This window comes from Oryctolagus cuniculus, chromosome 12 (genome assembly GCF_051225735.1).
Source record: "Oryctolagus cuniculus isolate XC-2025 breed Fujian yellow rabbit chromosome 12, ASM5122573v1, whole genome shotgun sequence".
Classification (NCBI taxonomy): domain Eukaryota; kingdom Metazoa; phylum Chordata; class Mammalia; order Lagomorpha; family Leporidae; genus Oryctolagus; species Oryctolagus cuniculus.
Genome location: NC_142878.1, coordinates 11630609 through 11651603, shown reverse-complemented (window position 1 = coordinate 11651603; position 20995 = coordinate 11630609). Strand labels below are relative to the sequence as shown.

The window sequence follows — 20995 nt, the reverse complement described above, 5'->3', positions numbered from 1 at the left end:
TCATCCCCTGGGTGGCTGCTGTTATCATCCCCATTTTACAGATCAGGAAACTGAGGCTCCGTAAACCTGTCATGCATCAGGCACCGACCAAGGCTGCAGGAGGGCGTGGCACACCCAGCTCAGAAAGGACCTGGCCTGTAGCCTGTGGCCTCACAGGGAACCAAGGGCTCAGAAGTGCTTTCTCAGCTGCCCAGGGCATGAGGACAGCGACATGTGCTTGAGACAGGCCAGGGCTGCTGGCCTGTGGGAGCTCCGCCCACAGGTGGACGCCATCTCAGGCCCCCCCTGCACGGGTTCCCGAGCACTCAGCTCAGATACGCAGCCAAAGGGAAAAGCAGAAATGGCGGGGGTCCCCCAGGCCTGGAGTCTACACAGATCTCACTCCTGAGCCCTCTGTCTCCTGTACAGCTAGCTAAAGGACTGAGACCACCCCCACCCCACCCCACCCCACCCAGGCTCGCTGAAAGGCGTAACACGGACGCACCTGGCCGACCTCGGCACAGGCGGTCAGGCAGGTTAACCTCACAGACAACCCAGCCCCGCCCCGAGCAGCGCTTCTCGATGACACGAGGGGAACTGGCCTTGTCGGGCCGGGGCTCACCTGGCTGGAGGGGCTGGGACCCACCACAGCCTCGTAGGGTGGGGGGAGCTCCGCGGGGTACAGCAGGCCGGGGCTGTTGATGGCAACGTCATACAAGGTGCTGAACGCGGAGGGAGTGAAGTCCAGGTGGAGGCCCCTGCAGAGGCAGAAGCAGGACACGTCACCCTGGAGGAGGGCCAGCCAACATTCCTCTCCAAGCAACCTGAACGCCTGCCACCAGCGCCCCCTACAGTCCTCCTTATGTTTGTGCAACAACTCACTGCGCAGTTTTAACTTCGGATTTTTTTTTTCCTGGAGAGACACCAACATTTTTGATAAGACAGCCCTGTCCGTTAAGATGCCAACAGTCACACAGCTGGAGAACTTGCCAGCGGAGTTTTAGACGTGACGGAATGACCCGTAAGTGGTCGTAGTTGTGCCTGTAGCCTGTGGCCTCACAGGGGACCGTGTCGCGAGGACACGACAGGGCTGCTCTCGCCTGCAGAGACGCTAATGCGAACGTTCTGGCTCCAAGCCCCCCATTCGTCCTGCATCCCAAAGCCCCTCTCTGCTCCCCGTGCGCCCCGTGAGCAGGGCCACTGCCACCGCCGCCCTCACAGGCAGCTCCGTGCTCGCTGCTGGGCTTCCCCGGGGGACCGACCTCCGGGCCTCGGCCGAGGGCGTGCAGGTGTACTCGGGAGGGTAGTAGGGCGGAGGCGGGAGCGGGGGGATGAACTCGTCGAAATCCAGGGTCTGGTGGAGAACCGTGCCGTGGGGAGTCACGCAGGCAGGGTGGGCGGAGTGCGGCCGCTGCGGAAGGAACTGGGAGACAGAGAGCATCGGCGTTACCCGGGGCGTCGCGGTGGCTCTGAGCGGATGCGACCCGCGCAGTAAGGATCAGTCGGGCCATCTGCGGTCCGCGTTGTCCAGCCCTGACTGCTGAACGCGCGCTCCGGCGGGGACGCCCGGCCCGGGAAGGCTCCGCAGGCTCGGGGCCCCGCCGGCGTGCAGGGAACTTCTCTCCATCCTCAGGGGTCTCTGGCACCGTCCCTGCCGCGACGCCAGGCTCCTCTGATCCCACCACTCAGAGGCCGCAGCCAAACCGAGCAGCGTCCCTGGTCTAAGAGGCCCGGGAGACAGCGCTGGCCCATCCGGGCGTCCCCAGTGCACCCAAAGTCCCAGAGTGAAATAACAGCGGATCCACCACACAGCGACGCCCTCATGGGAGCTCCACAGCCTACGTCAGGGCAGTACAGGCCCCGGGAAGGCCTCTGTTGAAAGCTGCACTGAACTGGGGTTGGCGCTGTGGCGCAGTGCGTAAGGACACTGCCTGCGACACCGGCATCCTGTGGAGGCACTGGTTCAAGACCCGGCTGTTCCACTTCTGATCCAGCTCCCTGCTAATGTGCCTGAGAAAGCAGTGGAAGATGGCCCAAGTGCTTGGGTGCTCCCACCCACAGGGGAGAAACAAGAGGAAGCTGCTGGCTCCTGACTTCAGCCTGGCCCAGCCCTGGTCGCTGCAGCCATCTGGGGAGTGAACCAGTGGCTGGAAGAAAGCTCTCTCTCTCTGTCTCTCACTCTGTCTCTGTAACTCTTTCACATAAACACAGTCTTTAAAAAACAAACAACAATGCACTGAACTGCTGAGCCCTTGTGGCCAGCTATTCCCAAACATTTTATCACGGGTCCCTCTGGATACCTAGCACCTGTCAATATTTTGCAGTTCTAGGAATTCATTCGCTTTGTAAACTACGGTGAGGGAAAAGGGACGTCTTCGTGAGCTCCAGAACACTCTGTGGGACGATCTTCGATGCCGAGATGCTATCTGAGCAAACAGAAGTAAAACCACGTTAGCCAAGCAGATGCCGCGTTCTCCATTTCTGAACAATGGATCAGCCACCGCTTCTCTTTCTGCACCCGGGCCGCTGCTGCCGGATGTCACCCGTGTTGTGGAGACTCCATGCCTGGGACGCTGCCGTCAACACCCCCCGGGGAGTGTCTGCAGGTGCAAAAGGACCTTGGCCACAGGGGCTCCAGGCTCTGAGACCGCCCACCACAGGGCAGGTGAAGCAAGGAGAGGAATGGGGTGGGGTGGGGAGAGAAGGGCTCAGAGTCGCCTGTGCGCCATCAAGCAGGGCAACAGCCACCTCTGCAAGCAGTGTAGGGACCTGGAGTCCGCTGAATGATCATGAAGACCATCGGAGCACACCTGGAGGGACTGGCAGGATTTCCACGGCCGGGCACTCAGGAAGGCACTCGGCTCAGGAACAGGTGAGCCGGTCCAACGTGCAGTTTGAGGGGAGCACACAGATAAGGCACTAGGAGTCAGCTCTTAACTCTGGGCTTCCCGGGGAGCCAGCGAGGGTGCTGGGGCTCGGGGGCAGTGGGACTGAAGCTGTGTGGTGGGAGGCGTCTTCTGGCAAGGCGGGGTAGGGTGGGCCGGAGCCGCCCGAGGCCGGGATGCCAGAACATTTCTGCACCAGCACAGGTGAGGTCCCGAGTCTGAACATGGGCGAACGCCGGGAAATCAGCTTGCTCTAGGCTGACGGAGAAAGAGCGGTGGCTCTGGGCTGAAACGGCTCGGGGGCCAGGGGCCTTCCTAACACGGAGCACGCTCCTTGCCTTTCTGGCTCTGCCCGAGACGGAGGCGAGCAGGGGAAGGTGCCCCTTTTGTCCTCTGCCTTGGAGAGCCGTTGGCCCTGATGCTTATGCACAAAGCCGAGCGTCCAGGAAGACAGCACGTGCCCTTGAGGTCTGATACGGAAAGATTAGGAGGTAGCTGCCATCAGAAATAAGAGAGAGATCAATACCATACTCAAGCAAAACGAATGAAATGCGAAAGCCAAAACTCTCTCCCACGAACACTGCGATTCCACCAGCAAGGAGAGCACTAAGCAGTTTCAGGAGCAGCGGCAGCTCCAGACGATTCCCTCGCAGGCGTCAATGAATGGACACTGCTGGGCCCCAGGGGCTCTCTCAAGGTTAAAGGGCAGGCTCTGCAGTGGCTCTAAGCACTGGGCCACCCGTCCATGGCTGTGTCACACCTTCAGAGGAGCATCCAGACCCCTCGACCTTGCCAGTGAGAAGCCTGCATGATCTCTCTCCTCTGTGCCTCACCATCAGAGTCTGTTTGGTGAGGCTAGGGTCTGTCTTGCAGCCCAAGGTCACCAGCTCTGCCCTCTGCTCTGAGACGCTGGGGCTGGAAGTCTGCAGACCGCACATCCCAGGCTCGCCCATCAGTGGGCGCCCTGCTAGGTCCTGCCACCAGGGGGCGCTGGAAGGGTGCCGGGAGGGGGCAAGCAGGCAGGCAGGAGCTGTCACCCGGCTCTTTCCCGCTGTGGGCTCTGAACTGGAACCTCAGCTGTTCCTGCAGCCCTGCCCACCTGGGTAGCCAGCCCTGTGAGAACTGGGAGAATCCTGAACGCTCTTGCTTTCTCCCTGTTTGGCTTCCGCTGTGCAGAGCAGGTGCTCAAGGAACCTGAGCTTGGCAGAGGACAGACGTGTCCTCGCGTGGAGCTTCATCAGCCCCGTGCACCCTCCCTTTGCGGGGGCCTCTCTCCACCTGGATTTCCTGACTCTGGAATTGGTCTCCATCCTGCTAGCAGAGGAACTATTTTTAAACTGAGCTGGTGAGGTCACTGCCGTCGACTCTTTTACTAGGGAGACCTCCAGCTTCCCAGCCAACCACTGCCAGTTCACTCATGGCTTCAAACATCTTTTGTGGCCTCCTCCTGGCTCCCCAGCTCCCTCCACCTGTCCCTCCACCTCCCAGTCAGCCGCCAGTTCCCAGGCAGAAATGCTCGTGACCCTGGAGATCCTGGGGCCGGCCCACCCCTCGCTCACCGCCAAGCTCCCTGCTCCGAGGCCTCGTGGCCAGGTCAAAGCGGGATGCCCCGCATGTGTGGGCAGAAAACAGGCTCTGAGCTGTCTCTTCTTCCCCAGGTAGTTCTGCCTTTCCTGGGCCATCGGCTCCAAGTGGTGCCCGGGACCTGGCTGAGGCACTGGCGCACCTGATGCTGCCACCGCCCAGCAAGAGGGTGGCCTTGGGACCTGTCTGTGCTGCCCTTCCACACGCAGCTGGACACGAGGGAGAATGAACACTGGGCCTGCCTGGACTTGGGCGGCATTTTGGGGCCTGCTGAACACCCAGCCCCGAGACGGGGTTTTAGCCACACGTGCCAGAGTCTCTGATATGAGCGACAGCCTGAAGAGGCAGGGCCCACGTCACTGACCCTGGGAACGCCCACGCTCTCTGGGGGCTCACAGGGTCCTGCCAAGAAACCCCAGCTTCAGGGAAGGCTCAAGTCATCGACATTGGCCCTGCTGCCCCAACGCCTCCACCTCCCGCCATGGGTGCATGGGCTGGAGGGCAGGGCAGGCTGGGGGCGGGGCTGGGGTGGGGGTCTGCGGACTCGGGGCTGGGATCTACAGGGGCTCCCTGGGATTCGGAGCACAGGCCCTGTCCTCTGGGCCCCAGCACGGCTCTGCTGTCCTCCCTTACTGCCGACCTGCTCCCATCCAGGCAGCGAGCACCCTCCCCCAGCTGTCCTGCCACCTCCAAGATTTTCCAGAAAGACGAAGAAATACAGGGAGAAAGCCCTCACCCCTCCCTCCTCCCCTACTTCCACTTGGTAGCAATGGCAGGATTATTGCCACAGTAGAAGTTTTCCTTTTCTTTTTTTTTTTATTTGTCAGACAGAGTTATAGACAGTGAGAGAGAGAGTGAGAGTGAGAGTGAGAGAGAGAGAAAGGTCTTCCTTCCATTGGTTCATCTCCTAAATGGCCGCTACGGCTGGCGCTGCGCCAATCTGAAGCCAGGAGCCAGGTGCTTCTTCCTGGTCTCCCATACGGGTGCAGTGCCCAAGCACTTGGGCCATCCTCCACTGCCTTCCCTGGCCACAGCAGAGAGCTGGACTGGAAGAGGAGCAACTGGGACTAGAACCCAGTGCCCATAAGGGATGCTGGTGCCACATGCAGAGGATTAACCAAGTGAACCACGGCGCCAACCCCCAGTAGAAGTTTTCTTAGTCAACTTCCTATGGCCAGCTTGCAGAGGAGCGGGCTCTCTCCCTCGGCGCCCCAGACCTGGGGAAATCCCCCACCCCCACCCGTGGGCCAGCTGCTGGCCACGCCCACCCTTGGGTGCCGTCCCATCCAGCCTGAGGACAGTTTTTGCTTCTCCTGTAATTGCAAGAGGCAGATACAGAGGGTAGTCGTCGCTTGTTCTGTGAAAGGCAAGTGAGTGCACAGGGAACACCTGACCAAGGAGAGTGGCTGCCCAATGAGGTCCAGGCAGGGCAGCCCTGAGAGGGCGGGGGAGTCACGAGGCTTGGGGGAGTTCTGCACACGGGCCTCTACCCCAGGGCTTGCTCCACGGTAGAAGGGCTGCACCTGGAGCTCACGGGAGGTGCAGTTCCCATGTCGTTTATGCAAGAAATACAACCAGAGAAAGGGTCACGGCCCCGTATCAGATGACTGGGGACGAATGCCCACAGCTCACGGATCGTCTGTCTATGGGGCATGTGCGCCATTTTTATGCCTGTGGCTTTAAGGAGCTGTCGGGGTCATCCACTGGCCATAGACGGCACCGACTGCCGGGAGCCACGCTGTTGGGCCGAGGCCTCAGGCGAGGTCACTGCGAGTCCACCAAGAGCCCAGCCAGCAGGTGCAGCCAGCACTGGGGCGAGGCAGAGAGGAGAGGCTACTGGAGGGAGTGGGGGACCCGGAGCTCTCCGGGGCTGCGGCCACATCCCTGGCTGGCTCTTACCAGCTGCACTACCGCAGCTCCCTGTCCTGCAGAGGCACGGTGTCCTGGCTGCACTTTCTTAAGGGGTTCTACACGGCATAGAGGCGAGAACCCCAGTGACAACGGTTCAAGATGAAGTTCACGAGCAGGTGCACCATGGAGATGTGCCTGATAGCAGACATCACTCCAGAGGCTCAGGAGCCTGACAAGAAGGGAGTGGGGGAGGAAGTGATGTGACAGACAGCTGAGACCATGGACAGGCAGGAAGTAAAACGCTTTCTCCGCTAATCTGTATCCACAAAATGACCTGCGCACACCATGGTCTTTTGCTACTGATTCCACAAGTGTTACAGTAACTCAGCTGTATGGATTCTAACAGGCCTATCATTTTGCATCTCAGGTCTACAAACATCCATTATGTTCCAACAAGGGTTCATTAGCCCCAAATGCTGATCCATAGAAATCTGAAAGGGGTCACAGGGTGGGTGGGGGTGGGGGTGGTGAGGGGCGGGACTTGTTCTCACCCTCCCAGATTCCTAACAGCACTGGGTGCACAGCAAAAGGCAGGTGCTGCCTGCAGACTAGCGGAGCAAGGGAGCCAGTGCCCAAGGAAGGGACAAACAAGTGAGCCGACACAGAACACGAATGCGACGGCCAGGAGCGAGTCAACTGTGCAAGCTCTCAACACGAACCAACGTGCAAATCACCCGTGGGGTCTTCAATGCTGGCATTTGGGAGCAGTGAGAGGGGCTGCCCGTGGGAGCAGGTGGTGCAGGGCTGTGCCTGGGCAGTTAGGACAGGGAGCTCCTTCCTCTGAGGCCCACGGACCCCTGGCAGGGCGGACAGCGTGGCAGAAGGCCTGTATTTCCTGGCTTCAGAGCAGAGAGCTGCCCAAGAAGGTGCCCGAGGAGGGTGGGGTGGGGGTAGGGGGCAGGGCCCTGGAGCGGAGCATCCCTGGGTTCTAAGAGAAGTTAGCTGGGTTTCTCAGGAGAGGGTGGCAGGCGGCCCTCACACACCTGCTCAGACCCCGCCCCCTCGTACTGCCGGTGCCTCTCACGCTGAAGGATTCGGGTACAAATCAACACAAGGATGAAGAGTGAGTACAGGGGACGACATGGCCGGTGGTGCTGTGATGTGAGGGCAGACAGAGGGGACACAGCAAAGCAAGAGAGCCCAGATATTTCAAACACCCCAGGAAAATGGCAGGCTGCCCTCCTGTCTAGACCTCCCAGTTGGCTGGTGCACAAAAATGTTATTTAAAGCAGGGAATCGGGCTGGTGCTGTGGCGTAGCGGGCTAAGCCTCCGCCTGCGATGCTGGCATCCTGCATGGGTGCTGGTTCATGTCCTGGCTGCTCCACTTCTGAGCCAGCTCTCTGCTATGGCCTGGGAAAGCAGTGGAAGATGGCCCAAGTGCCTGGGTCCCTGCACCCATGTAGAAGACCTGGAAAATGCTCCTGGCTCCTGGCTTCTGATTGGCCTAGCTCTGATTTAGGGAGTGAACCAGCAGATGGAAGACCTCTCTCTCTCTGTCTCTCCTTCTCTCTGTAACTCTGCCTCTCAAATAAATAATCTAAATAAATAAACAAACAAATAAACAAGCAAGCAGAGAATCTCTTTCCCTCACCTCATTCCCTCCCTCCCTCCCTTCTCTCTCTCTCTCACACACACACATTCTCACTCCAATACCACAATGTAGTCACACTTCTATTTTGACTTAAATCTTGCATATATGTGTACAAATTCCTATAAAGATGCAAATGGCAAAAATATACTCAAGAAGAAACTTAAAAAATGGGACTAGGTCTCCAACCACTAAACAGGCTTCCTTAGCACCAAAAAACTACCCACAAGAAAAAAGTGCAGGCTCCGATGATTTCATCGGCAAACTAGACCACACGTCTAACGAACACCAAACTCTTCAAATTTCCTTCCGAGAAATCCGAGATGGTAGAACATTATTCTATCACTCTGATATGCCAACCAATGAAATAAAAAGATTACACACCATAACCGAGTATGATTTTCTCATGAATATGAAGTTGGCTTAAGGTGGGATAATCACTCTACGTAATACACCATTAACAACAGAATAGAGGACAAAACCACATGACCACAACAGATGCAGAAAAAGCACTTGACAAATTCAGCACCCTCTGTATCTCTAATATAAAAAGACTTTTGGGGGTCAGCATTGTGGTTAGGCTGCCGGGAGTGACGCGAGTCCTGGCTGCTCTACTTCTGATCCAGCTCCCTGATAATGTGTTTGGGAAAGGAGGATGGCCCAATTATCTGGACCTCCTGCCAGCAACGTGGGAGACCCAGATGGAGTTCCAGGCTCCTGGCTTTGGCCTGGCTCAGCTCCACCCATTGCAGCCATTTGGGGAGTAAAATGGCAGAGTAAAGAGCTCTGTTTCTCCCTCGCTCTGTAATGCTGCCTTTCAAATGAATAAATAAATCTTAAAAAAAAAAAAAAAACCTTGAAACTCAGAAATCAAAAGATAAATAACCCAATTTTTCAAATGGGCATGGGATCTGAAAAGCGTTTCTCCTAGAAATATACCTAATGGCCATCAAGCAGTGAAGACGTGCCGGACACCCTTAACCATCAGGGAGATGTGAAGAAAAGCCACAGTGACATAGCGGCTCACAACCCACTGAGTGCAGCGTGGATCTAGATGCTAAGAAGCGCTGGTGGAGACCGAGAATTGCAGCTTTCATACTCAGCTGGTGGAGATGCGAAAGCATGCGACTGCTTTCAGAAAAAAACGCCTGGCAGGTCCTCACGGTAAAGTCTTCATCACAACCCAGAAATTCCGTGACTAGGCATAGACTCCCGAGAAATTAAAACGTATATCTACACAAAAACTTGTACCAGGATGCTCAAAACAGCATTGTCTGCAACATGACCGCCAACCATGAATGGATACACAAACGTGGTGTCCTGATAGAACAGAGGATCACCCAGCTGTGCAAGGGATAAGGTGACGCTGCAGGCCACAACAGGGGCAAACCTGGGAGCGTCCACGAACGTAAGGAGGCCAGACACGAAAGTGCACCTGTGAGTACTGTTTGATCCACTCACACGGCAAAAGCAAAACCCGTCTCCTCGTACATGAGCTAATCTCCCCAGGCCAGGATGAGGCCCGAGGAGGGAGGCAGGGCCTGGCGTCTGCAGTGCCACGCAGCCTTGCTTGCATAAACTGCATCCGTGAAACAGTATCTCACCCCCGGTTTCTATAATTTCTGTTTTCCTTTTTATAGCAAGTTTCTATTTAATACACAGGAGGAATACACTCTAACGTGTAGGGCAGTAAATACATAACCCGTAACACAGTCATCTGCCACCTGTTCTGCACATAACCGTGCGTGTACTACCTTTGCATGCCTGGCACTGCACGTTTGGCTACGCCAGCGTCACCACGCACATGCTCTGGGTCGTCAAGCAGAGCTGGACTTTACAGGCACTCGGCAGGCAAGGCGTGTGCAGCCTCCCCCGAGATCCTTCGTCTTTCCACTTCCAGCCCGATCCATGATCACCGTCTCATCCGCCTCCCGATCGACAGCAGTACGTGTGGTGACGCTCCGTCACTGGGCCTTTGCAAAGCACTCAGTTTGCTGTAACAGGAATGGTTCTCTTTTCGCTCAGCGTCTGGACAGTCTTGGAAGACGTGACCCCAGCGCTGCTGGCATGAGCCAGTCTAGGAGCAGCTACACGGGTCCTCGGAAAGCTTAGGACTCAGTTGCTGGTGGCAGCAATGGTCCAAAGGCCAAGTGAGCCGGCCGCTGGGGAGGCCCCGTGCTGTGGTGGCCAGCAGCGGGCTCTGCAGACGGATGGCAGTGGTTATCGGGCAGAGGTTGGTTCACAGAGCTGTAGCTCCGTGCACAAGGAGCTTCCCGTAGCACCGTCTCTGGAACCAAGCAGAGCCCACGGAGAGAACTCTAGAACCCATACATAAAGAAATGGCCCAAACAACTGATGTCTCAGCTGTCTCTTTGTATCTGTGGGGATCTGATGCCAGCCCACACCCATAGATACCAAAAGCCACAGAGGTTGAAGTCTCTTGCATAAAATGGTGCAGTACTTGCATAGAACTGGTGCAGACTTTAAGTCATCTCTAGCCGCGTTACGATGCCTAATTTGGGGAATAAGAACAAGGGAAAAAAAAAGCTGCGCCTGTTCAGTAAGATGCACTTTGAAAAATGTTTTCTATCCAAGATGGACTGAATCCATGACCCGGAAGTCATGGATCAGTGGGTCAGTGCAGCTGTCCCAGTCTTCATGTCTGTGGACGCGGCGGGAGGCCTTGATGGTTTTAGGTTATACAATCAAGTGGCCGAGCTGTGAAAGGTGTGGTCCCATTTTGGCAAAAGGTGAGGAGCAAGGGAAGGAAGAGAGGCCACGAAGATGGGTGAGGAGAAAGGCGGGAGGGCGAGCGGAAGGCGGCCTTTCTAAGTTAACTTCTGCTTGAGCACAAGCAGTCAGGGAAGAAACGCAAGGATTCACTACAAGACCTAAGCGCTGACTTCCTCAGGGGAACGGGGGTGGGGGGAGGGTGCCTTCTAACACGTGCCTCTGTATTTTCGAGCTATTTCAGGGTCTCACACACACACCATCGACTTAATTAAAGAGACTGATGAGACAAAGCAAGGAAATGAACAAGAGCGCAGGAGGAAGTCCCTGGGCACTGAGTTCTCAGCTCCATGGGAGGGGGTGCAGAGTCACGACTGCCCCTCCTCCCCGGGGGGCATCCCTGCTTCCCTGAGGGTGCAGCCTCTGCCCAGCCACGCCCACCTCTGACACCTGCCCGCAAAAGCAGGCCGCCACGCCCTGGCAAGCCCCTGTTCCACTCTCAGCTGCCAAGGCAGGCAGGCCACGGCGATTCCGAGCAGAGGAACAGGGACCCACAGGCAGCAGTGTCCCACCACCTACCACTGCCCCTCTGTCTCCCCTGGGACTCAGTGAAGGACCCGGGTCTCCCCTAGAGAACACAGCCTTGCTGTCCCACAGCACAAGGTCACACAGGACATGGTCACGTCAGCAGGAAATGCAAATATTCCTGCTTCTAAGCTGGGGGTGGAAGCAAACCCAGCCCCAGAGCACTTGGCAGAGAAACGGGTCCAGTTTCTTGCTGTGGATTGGATGCGATTGGTCTCCCAAGGTACCCGTGCTGGAAACGGGGTCCCCGGTGTGGCAGTGTTGGGAGGTGGTGCAACCTTTAACAGGGGAGACCTAGAGGGCGGTCCCCAGATTCCTGAAGGTGCTGCCTGTGCAAGGGGCTAACGCTGGGCCCCGGGAATGAGTCGGTTCTAGGGAGAGCAGCTTCGCATCAGAGTGAGCCTGGCCTCCGATTCCTGCCTGGCTCCCTGTCTCAGCTGCGAGCCCCACCCCACACAGACACACACGCACTCTTGCCAGGATGTGACGTGGAGCCCTGGGGGGCCTCACCAGTGCCTCTTCCAGCATTCCCCTGCCTCAGGTGTTCGGCTACAGCAATGGGAAAGCAAGACACAGCTGTTGTCACTGTACCGCACTTGGCTTTCCCAGAGCCGCTACCGCTGGCAAAGGACGCTCACCGTGCAGGCTCTGGTCCCGCTAACAGATGGCTGCCCATCACCGAGGGATCCCCAGCTCACAGGTGAGGGAACGGAGGCCGGGGTGGGTTCAGTGTCAAGCCCAGAGCCACCTGCTGTGTACGCAGAAGAGGCTGCCCCAGACCCACGCCCCCAGGCCCTGTCCTGCTCCACATATCACAGCTGCAGTGGCCCCGCACGTGGCTGGTACAACTGCTTGTGCTGCCGTGGCTGGAACAGGCTTATCCTATTCGGTTGGCAATTTTCATTTTAATGCTTAAAATGAGAGGACTGCAAGCTTTGAACATTTTCAGCCCTTTAGTTCTGTTGGTTTGGTCAAATTGGTGTGAAATTTACAGACCAATCCGCTGAGGTGAGAGAACGCCTAGAACTTAACCTTCCTGGAATTTCTAGAACACGCTGGTGACACTGCCCAATCGGACACCTCCTGGAAGGCTGAGCACCTCGGAGGGGTCACCTCACCGTGACAGCTGGGCACACCCTGCATGGGAGCCACATGTGGACCGGGATCAGGACTCGGGCATTTTTATCATCTTGGTAATGATGCTCGCTGGCCCTGTATCTCGATACACGGATGCACTGGCACGCAGCAGCTGGGAGACAAGAGCAAATCAAAACCCTGTTACCAGGCCAGCCTGGCTGCCCCTCGTGAGATGCGCCACACACTGGGAAGAGGCAAGGTTGGTTCCAAAGGGGAAGACACAGAGAGACAGAGGTGGAGATGGAGGGGGTGAGAGACGGGGACCCCTGCTCCTGGCCTCCCGGCTCCCCTGGCAGCAGCAGCCCTTCCTCTGCGAGACCCTGGCCAGTGTCGCTGCACCAGGGGTTCTGGGAACAAGAGCATCTCCCTGCACAGAGGACCTGCTTTCCAACTTGAGAGCTCATGGTCTGATAGCTTATCTTTTTTTAAAAATAAATTTCCTGATTACAAAAAATTCAAAGCCTGAAGTCGGCGGCTTCTCCTGCAGCTGAGAAGCCCGGAAGGGGTCCTGGAGGCAGGTCCTCGCGTGAAAAGTGCTCAGGGGACAGGCCAGGGGCTGGCCGGGAGGACACGGCAGTGGGGACTCCCAACACGGAAAGCACCGCGTGTTCAGGAGCTCTGTCTTCCAGAGGGCAGCACGAGGTGGCCTCCTGGGACCTCCGTGTGCCCGAGCTTGGCCGTGTCAGAGGGACCCACTTGTCTGCTGGTGTCAAGTGGGCGCAGATTGGCGGGCTCGGGGCAGGGTCACGAACATTCTCATTCAGGGAGGGGGCCACTCACCATCTGCAGGACGTCCGAGGAGACCATCTGCATGCAGCACATGGCCGTGGCCAGCGCACACACGATGGTGGAGAGGACGTTGAGGGCGCACACGCTGAAGAGCAGGTCCTGTGAGAAAACACACGGGACAAGGTCAGCCTTCGGCAGCCTGGACGGCAGAGCCGCTGGCCCTCCTGCCAGGGCCCAGGACGGGCACGGGCAAAGCTGCCACCTCGGGCCGGGTCGCGTGGGGGTGATAATCAAAACTGTCCTTTGAGATATTCACATTTCTTCCTCCGCAGTTCTGGGCAGACTGCACTTAACACCAAACGAGGTGCTTCACAGCTCTGATAATTACTAAGTAGGAAGTAAAAGGTCAAACGAGATCTTGAAACAGTCAACATGTGAGCAGACGGGCTATTTTTATCCATCACAACGTGTCACTCAGAATTTTGATGGGTGTTGGATAAAATGTCAAGTTTGTAAATGACTTTTGATCTCGAGGTAACTGCAGATGCACCTGCTGTGGTGAGAAACAAAACAGAGGGGTACGCACTTGGTGCAGCGGTCAACTTGCTACTAAGGACACCCATGTCCCATACGGGAGCGCCTGCCATCCAATCCCACCTCCCCTTCCAATCCGGTTTCCTGCTTATGAACACCCTGGATAGCAGCAAGGAATGGCTCAAGTCCTTGGGTCCCTGCCACACACGTGGGAGACGGGGACTGAGTTCCAAACTCCTGGCTTCAGCCTGGCCCAGGCACTAGGGGAGTGAATCAGCAGACGGAAGATCTCTCTTGGTCTATCTCTTTCTTTCTGTGCCCTTCAAGTAAAATGAAAATACATAAATCAAAATTTCAAAAAGGGAGATCCTGTATATTCTTTACTTGGTTCTCTGTGGGTAACATCTTGCAACAACTACAGTGTCCCATCCAGGATCTGCACAACGACACGGTCAAGATACACATTTCCGTTCCTACAAGGGTCCTCCCCTGTTGCCTTTTTGTAGACATGCGTACCTCTCCCTGCTTCCCACTCAACCCTGTTTCCATCTCTGTCAATCTCTGGTCTGCTCTCCAGTTTTATATTTTTGTCATTTCAGGGAAGTTACACAAACAGGCTCATACAGCATGAATCCTTTCAGAATTGGCTTTATTTTTATTTTTTACTTAGCATACATCATATTCATCCAAGCCACATGAATCCATAGCCCCCTCCCGGCTGTGGCTGTGTGGCATTCCATGATAGGCATGGGCCAAAGCTGGCGTAATCACCACCAGCTGGAGTGTGTCTGGGCTGGTCCCAATTTTAGGCTTCTATAAACAAAGCTGCTGTGAACATCCATGTACAGGTGGAAGCATGTTTCCATGGCTCTGGGATAAGTGTCTAGGATTACAGTCCCAGCTTGTAGGGTAGTCACATGTTTAGTTTCATAAGAAACTGCTTTCCAGAGTGGTTGAATCATGTTACATTTCCAACAATAATACATCAACAACCCAGGTTCTCTGCTTCATTGTGAACATTTGGTGGTGTTGCTATTTTTATTTTTAGCCATTCGGAGAAGTGTGTAATGATCTATCACCATGATTTTAGTTTGCATTTCCCTGATTTCTAAAGATGTCAAACAACCTTTTCATGGGCTTATCTATCATCTGTATACCCTCCTTGGTAACATGCCTGTTCATGTCTTTTGCCCATTTTCTAATTAGATTGTAATTAGATTGTTTAGTTTCTTACTTCTGAATTTTTTAAAATGCTTATTTTTTTATTTGAAGGGAGGTGGAGAAGGGGGAGAGAGAGAGCAGAAAGCAGAGACAGAGAGAGAGAGAGAGAATCTTCCATCTGCTGGATCACTTCCCAAATGCCTGCAACAGGCAAGACCCAAGCCAGGAACAGGAATTCCACTTGAGGTGGCAGAAACCCAGGCACTTGCGTCATCGTCTGCTGCCTTCCAGGGTGTACACAGCAGGAAGCTGGAAGTGGAAGCCGAGTAGCTGGGACTTGACAGGCATTCAATAGGGGATGGAGCCGTCCTGAGCAGGCTACCCTGCTGTGACTTAGTGCCTGCTTCTGCTGCTGGATCTTGGTGGTTCTTTTTGCCAGTCCTTGTCAGATGTGTGGTTTGCCAATTCCTCCCAAGAATACAGCTTTTCTGTCCATTCTTGTCACACGGTGTCTCAGTTCAGGCTATCATAACAATACCTCCACCAAGTAGGTGGCCCACGTGCTAACTTCTTGCAGTTCCAGGAGCTGGTAAGCTGGGATCCAGGAGTCCAGTGAGGGCCACTTCCTGGCTGTAAGTGCCCAACTTCTCGCCATGTCCACACTTGGAAGAATCAGGGCGAGAGAGCTCTTTGGTCACTAATCCCTTTCTTGAGGGTTCAATCCTCAGGACAGAAGTAACTGCAGAGGCCCTGCCTCCTAACAGTGTCACGTCAGGGAGCAGGATTTCAACACGTGCATTTTGGAGAGACACATTCAGTTGACTGCACGTGGATTGTCACAGGACAAGTTTTTAATGTTCAACTTACCACCTTCTGCTTCTGGGAATCACGCTTTTGGTGGCAAATCTGAGAACGGTTTGTCTAGCCCTAAATATGGAAGACTAAGTTTTTATTGTTTTATGCTTCAAGCCTATGACCCACTTTGAGTTAATTTTTATTTATTTGTTTAAAAGGCAGAGAGACGGGGAGGTGGGGAGAGAGAGAGAGAGAAACAGAGATCGCCCTCAACAGCAGGACCAGGGCAAAAGTCACTCCCCTGGATGCCTGCAACAGTGGGGGCGGGGCCAGGCCGAAGCTCGCAGCCTGGCCCTCGGTCTGGGTCTTCCCTGTGAGTGGCATGGATCCAGGTACTGGAGCCATCGCTGCTGCCTCCCAGGGTGCACAGCGCATGACGCGGAAGTCAGGAGTGGAGCCGGGATTTGAACTCAGGCACTCTGACGTGTCTTAACTGCTGTGACAGACGCCCGCCCTGGCGTCACTGTGTGACTACGGTGTGAAGTTTGGGTTCAGGCTCATTGTTGTGTCTTTAGCTTCAGTTCCTACATGCTCATTGTGAGTTTACAGACATATGATTGGGGGGCTCCCTGGTGTCCTGTGATGGAGCGGACCTTACTAGCCTCAGTCATGTGTTTGATGATGCCTTGGGCTTTTCTTCACGGACAGTCAGGCCATCCTGAAATGCTTCACTTTTTTCCTTTCCAATTTTATGCCCTTTCTTTTTCTTGCTCTCCAGCACTAGCTAGAACTCCAAACATTGCAAAGAGACGAATGAGATGATGAGACAGACACCTTTGTCTCGCTCTCCATCTCAGATGGTCAACCTCCTGGAGTTTTAACTGCCCAAATCCAAGACAATCTTCACCTAAGGAGCTTATGCTGAAATCGACCCCAGAAGTAGGCAAACACTTGAAATTCACAAAAATAGCCAGAAACTGCAATGACGACATATGCTGCAATTCAGTCTTTCTCAGACTCAATTGTACAGAACACTGCGCAGACTCAAAAAACTACAGGAGGGATGGACCTGTCGCCAGGAAGGTCATGGTAGCAATGAGGCTGGTGTCGATGGTCTAATCAGGGGCTTGGTAAATCCCCCAGAGGAGCTGGGAGGTGCTGCCCCGCCCCGGCATGCCCTGTGCCTACACTGGGATGGGTCCACACGGCAGCCTGGTACAGGGGCACTGCAGGCTTGCTCAGGTACACCTGACTGTGATGCCCTCCGGGAGCTTCCCCGCTCTCCTGTGGGCAGCAAGTCCCTGCCCAAGTCCCCGTCCTCAGCCCCTGCTCATCAGATCTCGGGGCCCACCTTGCGAAACAGCAAAGGTTGTGAGGGGGACAGTACGACAGAGGACAAACACCCCCTGGTTACACACGCTCCCCAGCCATCCAGCCCGGTGCAAACGTCGCCTTGACTTCAGGACCTGTCAGGTGGAGCAGAAGCAAGGGTTAGGGTGCTCCACTGAGCCCCTACACAAACCGGCACTGTCTTGACGGAATTACCATCCTCAGCAGAGCCACAGCGGTGAGTGGAGCTCTGACACACATGGAGGCGCTCCAGAGGGTCTGGGAAAACAGGATGAGGGGGAAATGCACACTCCCTATGGCGTGCATTTTACATCTCCCGGGGGGGGGGGGGTCAAAAATCAGAGCTAAAATAGTGACAACCCTCAATGTACCACAGGCCCCCAGATAAATAAGGCCTTCGCTTTGTCCGCAATCCAGAGAGTTTAACTTCACCAACCACATATCCCACTGCCACTGAAGTGAGAATCACATTGAACTCCCAAATGCTGCCACCCGCAGCCACCAGCAACTACTCAGGAAACCGGAAACACAGTCCACAGCCTCCTGTTCGACTTTGCATCCACTGCGTCTCAGGACACAGGCCAACATACCTGCCTTCTCCTCCAGCCGTTTAAATGTCTGTGCTTTTTTCTCCCTAAATAACTGCACCCCACCTGGAGCTGTGTTTGTGTTCTCTGGCTTAAATAACGCCATTCCCTCCGCCCTGTGACAGCGCTGTCGGAGAAATCCGCGTTCTGGAAAATCCCTTTACGAGGTCATTGTAAGCACAAGCGTGAAAATGAGCCCAATCTCTCGCTACCGACACTGAATTTGGCTGCTGGACGTTCTGCATGCTTACAGTTATTAACACGAATTAAAATTAAATATATCGTGCATAACAAAGTACGTGGAGAACAAAACGAGCGAAAAGGAACACAAGTTTCAGGTCCTTAGGCAAACCTAATAACGATGGATTCCATTCTACTCCCTTCGAAGTCCACGCCGGGTCCACTTAACACCATCAGCAGAGAAACGCGGCAGTCATGGAAGCTGCAGGAGCCTACACCCAGGAAACATTAAGAATGCTGGAAGCGATTCCCCTGCTCGCTGGAAATGTGGTACAGAGGACGGACTGTCTAATATGCATTTCACTGCTGTTCCTTTCATGTTTTCTTTAAGAAGGAGGTCCCGTGGGAGCCTACTGCCAGTTAAGGTATAACGATGAAGGCAGGACTAAGGAGAGCATCGCTGTATGAGGCAGAGGGGACAGACAACATCCAACACCAAGCTGAGTCATCGGGGTGGGGGCTGGGATTTATCTGACTTATCCTCTTAGATATCCGATTATTGATTACTTTTAAAAAAAGATTTATTTGAAAGGCAGAGCAAGAGAGAAAGAGGGAGAGGGGAGAGAAAGAATTGTCTTCCCCCTCCGCTGGTTTGTTGATATGAGAAATGCAGTCTTTGGTCTCTGAGCCAGGAGTCTCACCTCTGGCCAGAGAAGCAACAGCAAACAGGAACAGGCTAGGCTGTTAGCTTGAAAGCAGTGACATCTGATCCCACAGCAGGAACACAGGTCCGGTATCTCCACCTCCATTGTAAGAGAAGAGCGAGAGCAGAGACCAGGTCTTCCACTACGCTGCTGGTGCAATGCCTCGTTCAAAATAAATGACTGCTAAACACCCGTCTGAAAATCTACAGCGCATCTTATTGTCCTCTTTTGAATTTGAAGTTAAAACTAGAAGGAAGTGATACGTGCCTAATTCCAAATTGCTAACCACACACGCACACACACAGAAAAATTCATCTTTATTTTTCAATGAAGTATTATAGAAGCAGGACCTGACCAATGTGGGTAATGTGTGTGTGGGTGAGGGTGGAGGGTAAAATTGGTGGCTTTTTCATAAAATTTCCCGAGTGATGAGACACAACCTGGAAGAAATCCTGGGCCACTGAATTTGTTTCTGTGGAAAGTAGCTTTGGAGGAGCCGTCGGTTAAGATGCCATTGGGGACACCCCTATCCCACTCCGGGGTGTTTGGAGTCTTGGCTCTGCTTCTGCTTCTGGCTTCTTGCTAAAGCACACCCTGGGAGGCAGCAGAGATGGCACAAGTACGTGGGTCCCTGCTACCCATGTGAGAGACCAGGATGGAGCTCCAGGCTTCTGCCTTTGGCCTGGCCCAGCCTTGGCTGTTGCAGCCATGTGGGGAGTGAACCAACAGATGGAAGATCTCTCAAAAATTTTAAAATGAGTATTGTATATGCAGATCTTTGTGGCTGGTCTGAATACCCATCCTACAAAAGGAGTTAAAATTGGGCTGTCATATGGAGAAGGTGTGATTCATGGAAGAACCTATATCAGCTACAATTTGTTATTAAAGATCTATTTAGTCATTTGAAAGGCAGAGAGAGAGAGAGAGAATCTTCTGTCCACTGGTTCACTCCCCTAATGGCTGCAACAACCAGGCTGAAGCCAGGAGCCTGGAACTCCATTCCCCACATTGGTGGCCCAAGCACTTGGGCCATCTCCACCTGCTTTCCCAGGTGCATTAGCAGGTAGTTGGATCAGAAGTGTAGCAGCCGGGACTCATATGGGATGCTGGTACTGTGGGCTGTGGTCTAACCCACTGTACCACAGTGCTGGCCCAGCTATAATTTCATCTATCTATATGTTTTTCTGTGTATATACATATATGTACAGTCTTCAGAAAGTTTATAGAAAATGTGTATTATGAAAAAATGGATCCCAAAGTTTTGTTTTACATTAAAATAAATTTAAATTTCAAGTCCACTTTCCATGAGTTTTTTGAAGTGCATGTGTATATATATTTGAAATCTACTTTCTGAATTCTGCATTTATAAATACCCACTATAATTTTACTTGAATTTTTGCAGTTGCTTTTATTGTATGTATTTAAGGAATACAACATATTTTTATATACTTACACGTCGTGAAATTGTTATGACAGTCAAGAAAATTAACATATTCATCATCTCACAGAGTTGCCCTTGTGTGTGTGTGGCAAAAACACCTGAAATCTACTCTTTTAGAGAAAAACATCTCAAATACCATATAATACTATGAACCATAGAGGTCACTGTACACGAGAATTCTAGACCATCCATCCTACGGACCTGCAACATGTCTCCCCACTTCCGCTGCCCCCAGCCCCACCCCCGTGCTAACTGCTGTTTTCTGTTTCTGTATATTTTCCTTTTCTATGCTGTTAAGAGTTACGGGATGACTTCTGACTGAGAATTCAGACTTGATGGATCTTAATGTGTGGCAATCCTCTGGGTCTAAACTGTAGACTGTGTCCTCCCAAAACCAGGAAGTGCCGACACCTGGGGCTTCCGTAGCTTTGAGGGCTGCATTTCATTCTGCAGTCTCCTCCTGGCTGCCCCTTCTTGGGCCACCCCCCCAGCCCGGTGCACTCACCCATGTTTACCCTGGGACCGCCCTTTCCCATGTATACAGACGTGAGCCGTTCATCAGTGGGAAGAGTCGGGACAATCAAAAATTCAGATTCTCAAGGATCTCACCATCTCAGTTGCTACACAGGGAGGACAGAATCGCTACGCACAGAAACTTCAAAGAAATTCTTAAAAACGGGCTTACAAAGAAGAGCAACAGAGGTGACCTGGGATAAACAAGCAGGTTAGGAACAATTTTAGCCTTTTGGCCAGAAGCGCCACCTGCCAGTCATTCCCCTAGGTGACACACACAGAGGGAAAGAGGAGAGGCACCTGATCCCTGTTCTCCAGCGCTCTAGAAAACATGGCATTGTTCCTTTGGCCACACACATGAGCATCTACAAGAAAGTGCTATTGCAGACAGCAAGGCAATGGGCACTGTTCACAAAGGAATGCCCATCAGCGTTACCAGGGCAACACTGGAAGGGTCTAGAGTGTGACCTGGCATGCTGCTAGCACTGTTGTAGGAGTTAAAGGTGAGATTCGTGCCCGGAGAACCGATGTATATGCAGCATATTACACTCAGAGCCGAGACGGCTTCCTGAGATGTGTGAAGGAAGATGATCAGAAAAAG

At 53.9% G+C, this 20995-nt stretch overlaps 1 protein-coding gene across 1 annotated transcript in view; it reads right to left on the bottom strand.

Moving 5' to 3' along the window:
- ENTREP2 (endosomal transmembrane epsin interactor 2) overlaps nucleotides 1-20995 on the bottom strand; it is a 384436-nt gene that overhangs the window by 16350 nt on the left and 347091 nt on the right. The window contains exons 5-7 of the mRNA XM_070053528.2: nucleotides 13181-13288; nucleotides 1242-1402; nucleotides 602-737 (exon numbers count right to left, since the gene is read on the bottom strand). Of these exons, the coding sequence (XP_069909629.1) occupies nucleotides 602-737; nucleotides 1242-1402; nucleotides 13181-13288 (405 nt within the window). The remainder of the gene's footprint in view (nucleotides 1-601; nucleotides 738-1241; nucleotides 1403-13180; nucleotides 13289-20995) is intronic.